A 7,500-nucleotide genomic window follows, 5' to 3' on the forward strand; every position below is an offset into this window, starting at 1 on the left:
ACTTTTATTTCTCAACGAGGCAGCCAAGGAATAAAAGTTAAAAGATATGCACATTTCCATTCATGATAGGTATTCACATATGTCATTGTTCATCCTTAGCGGGGTAGGACTAAATTGCAAAATTTATTCAACTGTGAAGTGTAGTTTACAGAGTCATAGCCAGTGGCATACCTCGAATATAAAAATTTGGGGCACAGCGTAGTAATTTAAAATTTGCACGCTACCACAGTGTAGTAGTTTAAGATTTGCAGGCCACCACATTGTAGTAGTTTTTAACAGTTTTATTGTTGTATTATTCTTTTGTAAAATTTACTTTAAAATTTACTTCAAAATTTACTTTTGGAAAATTTACTTTAAGCTTATAGGCTGTTTACACCCCTTAAAGCATTGATTGATATGCTGAGGTACTTTCTGCAGGGTGAGGCACTCTGTCACTCACTGTGAAGCATGTATATGAGAACGATCCTTCGCAGTAAAGCACTATTTGAGCAATAGTGAAAATCAGACCTGAAAAAAATTTCAGGCCTGTACGGGACTCGAACCACTGACCTCTGCGATACTAGTGCAGCGCTCTACCAATTGAGCTAACAAGCCAACTGGGAGCAGGCCATCAAATTAATTCGATATAAACCCGTAGATGATAAATCAAACAACAACAAACATATGAAACATATGTGTGAACTGCGGTATGAGATGTATATGAGAACGATCCTTCGCAGTAAAGCACTATTTGAGCAATAGTGAAAATCAGACCTGAAAAAAATTTCAGGCCTGTACGGGACTCGAACCACTGACCTCTGCGAATTAATTTGATGGCCTGCTCCCAGTTGGCTTGTTAGCTCAATTGGTAGAGCGCTGCACTAGTATCGCAGAGGTCAGTGGTTCGAGTCCCGTACAGGCCTGAAATTTTTTTCAGGTCTGATTTTCACTATTGCTCAAATAGTGCTTTACTGCGAAGGATCGTTCTCATATACATCTCATACCGCAGTTCACACATATGTTTCATATGTTTGTTGTTGACTGTGAAGCATAATAAGTAATAAAAGGCTAAACTGTCAAGTGCCAGAAAAAGTCAGAATATTTCACACACAAGGTAAACAAGTAGCATTACTTTATTGAATTAAATAGTATAAATTCAATTACTAATTCTTTCTACGAGTTCTTTAGAAAACTGTGAAAACAAGATTTGCAGAGATCTCGCAGAGATAATGATACCTTCCTTTTCTGCAATGATCCGAATGTTCACATGAGGATCGTTCATTCGCTATGAATGTCTCACCTTGGCCACAACAACAATCCTGCCCGCGAATTCCTTCTCTTGAACGGACGCAAGGAAACCAGAAACCATCTGGTTGTACGGTTCCAAACTTTTAAGGGCCTTAAACTGTTTGTTTGTTTAGTAGCTTGTCTCTAAAACTAAATAGGAAAGCAAGTCCGAGACTTCTATAGGAGGCAAACATTCCGAGGTGAACTGCTCGCTCGGAATGGTCGCTGGATCTACGCCAACCACAGAAATTTTCTTTAAATGGCGCTCTCGGAAGTGGCTTTCGAGGTTATCTACGTAGGATGAAAATACTGGTACCTCATCGTGGGATTTTGGGTCGGTTCTTCGGAAATATCCAAAAGTAAGATGAATTATTTGAAGACTTTGAACGCGAGCGCTTAGAAATGGCATAGATTTCCCTACAATTTCACACCTCGCATGGGCACCAACATGGCGGAAATCTAATTTGCATAAGCTAATGACGTCAGCTGAAAACCAAGAATACGTAACTATGGAAAAACTGTGAATTGAAATTTTTGTAAATCGCAAAATACTGCGACCGATTATATCTGTCGTCGTTACAACTTCTATCAAGCAGCTGTTAGATGAAGTAGGTAAAAACTAAGGAATTTTAATTTTGATTGGGAAGGGAGGAGGGGATGGGAGTGGGCTTGGCGATATGACATTTTGGAAGCGAGTTTCAAAACAAGCGTGAACGCCTTTAACACCTAAAGAGCACGTGAGTTGCATTAAGCCAACATGGAAACTGAACTGGAGGGCTCAAAAATGTTGACTGGAACATATTTTTTTTTAAATGACAGCTACGTCTGTGGTGTGTTGAGGAGAGCGCGAAATCGATTTTCTCAAATGTTTCCGAAATTCTGCGGTACTTTGAAATATAAGACCCGAAACCTTTGAAAACTCGTGAATAGCTACCTAAAAGTTGAAAATTAAAGTAGATTTCATTTTTGACCGTGGCCGCGATTTGCATCAATATTTTTGTGCATTTCCATTACATTCGCCTTTCAAAACTATTCATGCTTCGCTATTTAAATCCAAAAGTTTTTTTTTACCCCTGAAATATCAATAAAGGGAGTTCAGGTAGCTAGTTCCAAAAAATTAATGATTTAGACACAGGAAATTATTTTTAGTTTGTTGCATGTTGTGATTTTTTTTTTTTTATTAGCTGGGCGAGATGACACTGTATCTGACGGGGTAGGGAACGGCAGTGATCCGGAACCAAAAGGAGATGATCTCTCTTACGTAGGCGCTCGAAAAGGTACAGATACATTTAAACTTAATGAACTGGCTCACCTTCCGTATTGCCCTATGACGAAGAATTTTTTCCAACCAGATTTTAAGTTTTTACCCAAAATTATTTCCGGTGGAAACCGTTCAACCTTGCGATTTGAGTTTTTAACCCAGCCTCAAATCAGGAAAAAAAAAAAAAAAAGAATCACGTGGGCTATAGCATCATGCTAAGTAAGTTCTATCATGATTCTTCAAACTCAACAGCTGCAGCTGACGAACGTGTTGAGACATTTCGGTCTGAAGGCGATCAGTCATCGCTGTACAGTGCAAATGCTGAAAGTACTTCAACAGGCCCAAGTGGTGGTAATGGGGATGGCCCTGCAGCTGAACATGTCGTTGCTGTCGGGAGTGATGATTCACCAACTGTTACATATAATAGTGAGACCCTGAAACGGGAAGGAAATACTTTAGTAGTATGGACATTGATTGAACTTGTTCTTAAACTTTAAGTGTCATTGTTGTTCGCTGAACGATTAGATGCTTCGGGCTGTTTAACTGATCTTTGGATAATAGGTTAGAGCAATTTTTAATTAAGTGTCGAAAACAATCTGGGATTGCTTCGATTTTGCTTATCTTCGCTTTCAGTGGTTGGTCCAGAAAACTCGCGCCATTCTCCCAACAAAAACGGGTTTTCTCGCGTTTTGGGTGGTTTTCTTCTTTTCTCCTTGAGCTTTCTTTGCTGTTTGCAATATTTTTCTTTAATTAATTGGCTGTTGTTATCACTGCGGTTTTGGTGTTCAGGCGCTAAATCAAAGTGCGGTTGTTTGCTGCCATGTCTAAATCTCCTTTGCATTTTGAATTCCAGCCACCTCTTCGGAATCAGTGGGACCCTCCTCTGATCGACTTCAGCATGATTCAGCCGAACCTGCAGTTACTCGATACGTGAACTTTCTGGTTTACATGGGCTACTCAGTGGAAATCTTGGGAGGAAAACACTATAAGACCCCTGATGGAGAATTTGTGGAAATGAAAAGTGGGACGCAGTATAAAATACACGTCAAAAATTCCCATGATTATGGTAAAAGTCATACATATTACTGTTTAAAAAACGCTTTTAAACTTTATCACCATGTTAGATTGTGGAGAAAACATAGTCTGACTTCGGTGGACAACCTGTCATTTACTTTTGTTACATTCCTGTCAACATAAACTTCAACCGCAATCTGATCAGCGGACCTGCTGCAGTCTACCTCCATAGAATCAAAACCTGGATATCTCTTTAAATTCGTTAGTGTACGAGGAAGATGTCACTGTCGTTGAAAACTGGTCATTTGTTTGGAGTTCAGATACAAAATTAAGGTGAAAGGAAGTTCTAGGTGTCTGCCAATTACTCAATTTCTCTTTTACTGTTCGTTTTTTTTTAGCCCCTTTCGTTTCAATTTGTTGGTACTCTATGATGAAGATCTCGATTATATATATGTGTCATCGTCGCTAGCATTGTGCATAGCTCACAAGGCTCTTCTAGTTTGAGCACTCTGGCATGGCTTAGACGATACCACAAGTCTGGGATCGTTTGGGGACCCATATGGGTTCTCCCCCATCCTAGCATCAGCACTGCACTGATGAGGCCCAGAAGGCCAAAACAGTACTGTCTGCAGTTAGATATAGCTCTTTGGCATACAAAGCTCTGCGTTGATGTCCAAATTGAGCACTGTGGGATGAGTCATCACCGCTAGCATTGTGCATAGCTCACTAGGCTCTTCTAGTTTGAGCACTATGGCATGGCTTAGACGATACCACAAGTGTGGGATCGTTTGGGGATCCATATCTCGATTGCTAATATATATATATATATTGATATAAGGTTAGAGCCTACCTTGGCATAAAGTACTCAATGCTGCGTTAGCAGAGCTGGGTATACATTAGTTGAAGAATCAAAGAGGACGCATCGATTCTCTGTTACTCTGAGTTTCGCGCCGAAGCGCTGGTCAGAGAGAATTTTATTCAATAAAGAACATACCTCCTTATATATAGCAGTTAATTAATTCTCTGGTGCGATGAAATAAATAAATAAATATTCTCTGGGGGCTATTGTTAGCGGCTTGTGAAATGTGTGAAATTTGATAAGTAAAATTTATTTTTATCATTATCATTTTTTATCATTATCATTTTTATCATTATCATTTTTATCATTATCATTTTTATCATTATCATTTTTATCATTATCATTTTTATCATTATCATTTTTATCATTATCATTTTTAAACAACAACAAACATATGAAACATATGTATGAACTGCGGTTATGAAACGTATATGTGCACGTATTTGCTTGATTTATCATGTACGGGTTCATGTCGAATTAATTTGATGGCCTGCTCCCAGTTGGCTTGTTAGCTCAATTGGTAGAGCGCTGCACTAGTATCGCAGAGGTCAGTGGTTCGAGTCCCGTACAGGCCTGAAATTTTTTCAGGTCTGATTTTCACTATTGCTGAAATAGTGCTTTACTGCGAAGGATCGTGCACATATACGTTTCATAACCGCAGTTCATACATATGTTTCATATGTTTGTTGTTGTTTGATTTATCATCTACGGGTTCATGTCGAATTAATTTGATGGCCTGCTCCCAGTTGGCTTGTTAGCTCAATTGGTAGAGCGCTGCACTAGTATCGCAGAGGTCAGTGGTTCGAGTCCCGTACAGGCCTGAAATTTTTTCAGGTCTGATTTTCACTATTGCTGAAATAGTGCTTTACTGCGAAGGATCGTGCACATATACATTATCATTTTTATCATTATCATTTTTATCATTATCATTTTTATCATTATCATTTTTATCATTATCATTTTTGTCATTATCATTTTTGTCATTATCATTTTTATCATTATCATTTTTATCATTATCATTTTTATCATTATCATTTTTATCATTATCATTTTTATCATTATCATTTTTATCATTATTTTTATCATTATCATTTTTATCATTATCATTTTTATCATTATCATTTTTATCTGTAGAAGAAGTGACTTGGAATAACATTTGACGATAAAAACTTGCGACAAAACGTTGTTTGATAACATTGTAAAATTTAAAAACGAGAAAAAGCTATAGAAAGCTAAAATCGACGACGTTTTGACGTTAACATAACGTCATTATCAAGTCAAGAATGTATAAAAATAAGTTCTATAAATACTAAAAACGAACAATAAGAGAAAATAATTTGCGGGTTAAACAAAAAGTTTAGCCCGTATGGAGTCCGTTTACACGTTCAGATTAGGTTTGAATTTCTTAATATAAAGCATTTCAAACACTAAACAATCAAATTTACTTTTAATGATAAACTTTAACTGGTCCAACTGTATATTTAATAACGTTTCAGCTGTTTAGCCCTCTTTAGATAGAATTTCAAAACTAAAAACTAAAAGCTATATAAAATCTAATTGTAACTGGCGGCTCGTCCCTTTTTTTCCTAGGTTGTCATCTGGACATATCAATTGATGGTTATGACGTCGGTGCATGGGCTCTCCGCGGAAGAGAAGAGATGTCAATCGAAAGATCAGCGTATGAGGCCAAGAAGTTTACCTTCTACCGTGTGAAAAATGCACCAAAAGAGGCAGGAATTGAATCTGGCCGGCCCGAAAATGGAGTTGTGAAGTGTGTGTTCACGCCTGAAGCTTTCCTTAACATTCCAGTGATCACCTCTGATTCGTCTCAGCCATTGAAAGTGAGCATGCCTCCATCGGCGACAGTTGGTAAACTGAAACATGAACTGCAGCACCAGATGGGAGTTATGCATGACCAACATCAAGTTCTTGCGAAAGGCGACAAGGTCCTACGAAATGGTACCCGACTACGGTAAGAAAATTGAAAGCTTACGATGATCCTTTGGAGGGAAGATTAGTTGCGAATGAAATCTCATCAATTTTTTCTTCGCATTAGAGGCATACTTGAGACGCCTGGGGATTTGAGACTTATAGATGCAGAAGTAGCAATTACAGTAACAGCCGAGCCATCTTCCAGTTTGCCTTTTACAATAAGGGTGCATCCTGGCAAGGCAACGGTCCACAATCTCATGGAACGGATAGAGGTGCTGCTTGAAATCCCCATCAGGGACCAAAAGCTTTACCATGAGCAAAACCTCCTGTCAAAGGCACCAAGTAAACGCCTTCCTGATAAACTTATTTGCAGTCCACGTCCCGCTGTGAGCGTCATTTTCCCCGAGTACATTTACATAACTGTAGAAGATCAGAGTGGCGACTTAATCCCCTTGAAAACAAACGTAGAAAATAACTTAAGGGCGGTCATGGAGCAAATTCCTTCGTGTGGTAACCTGCAGGAAAACGAAGAGGCTGCGTTTGTTTTCAACGGGAAGCAACTCTGCCCTTCTAAAGACAAAGGAACCATAGCAAGCCTTGGTATTTGCTCTGGATCAAAGCTTAGGTTGACAGTTAGGATTCTTCACATCGAAGTCAAAGTTTGCCTCTCAGATAACTCTCGACCATTCCGTTTGAGTTGCGATCCCCAAGAGACATTCCAGGATTTGATGGAAAAGATCTTACTGAAAGGGCACAACAGCAGTAAATGCAGGCTTACATTCACAATGGGTGGAAGAAAGTTTGATCCGGGTCAAGACAAGGGTCCGTTAGAGGGTACAGATTTTATTCCTCAAAGACAATCTATTAGTACATTTAGTAACAGTGTTATTAAATTGCTGCTGCGTAGGGTAAAAGAAAGTTACTATTTCGGTAACTTCATCCCTATATGATAATATGTTGCGTCAACTTTCTCTGATATAGATTACGGAGTTACGCACGGCTGTACGCTTTGGGTGACAAGACAACCCACTACGGCCCCGGATCACAGCACTAGCGATAAGGATCTCCTCTTGTAAGTGTTTACAATATGGCTGTGTGCACAGAAATACATACTGATATCTCGTGTAAACTTTTTAGCAGTCATAAGCAAGAACAACTACATGAATTT

The 7,500-nt window shown here is 38.8% G+C and overlaps 1 protein-coding gene across 1 annotated transcript in view; it reads left to right on the plus strand.

Annotated features, from left to right (window-relative positions):
• The window catches only part of LOC111342909 (uncharacterized), a 25,122-nt gene that overhangs the window by 6,153 nt on the left and 11,469 nt on the right, over positions 1–7,500 (plus strand). Inside the window, exons 2-7 of the mRNA XM_088752838.1 lie at positions 2,451–2,543; positions 2,780–2,953; positions 3,381–3,593; positions 5,991–6,372; positions 6,457–7,166; positions 7,314–7,404. Coding sequence (XP_088608964.1) covers positions 2,451–2,543; positions 2,780–2,953; positions 3,381–3,593; positions 5,991–6,372; positions 6,457–7,166; positions 7,314–7,404 — 1,663 coding nt within the window. The remainder of the gene's footprint in view (positions 1–2,450; positions 2,544–2,779; positions 2,954–3,380; positions 3,594–5,990; positions 6,373–6,456; positions 7,167–7,313; positions 7,405–7,500) is intronic.

The sequence above is a fragment of the Stylophora pistillata genome, chromosome 3, assembly GCF_964205215.1.
Source record: "Stylophora pistillata chromosome 3, jaStyPist1.2, whole genome shotgun sequence".
In the NCBI taxonomy this organism is placed as follows: domain Eukaryota; kingdom Metazoa; phylum Cnidaria; class Anthozoa; order Scleractinia; family Pocilloporidae; genus Stylophora; species Stylophora pistillata.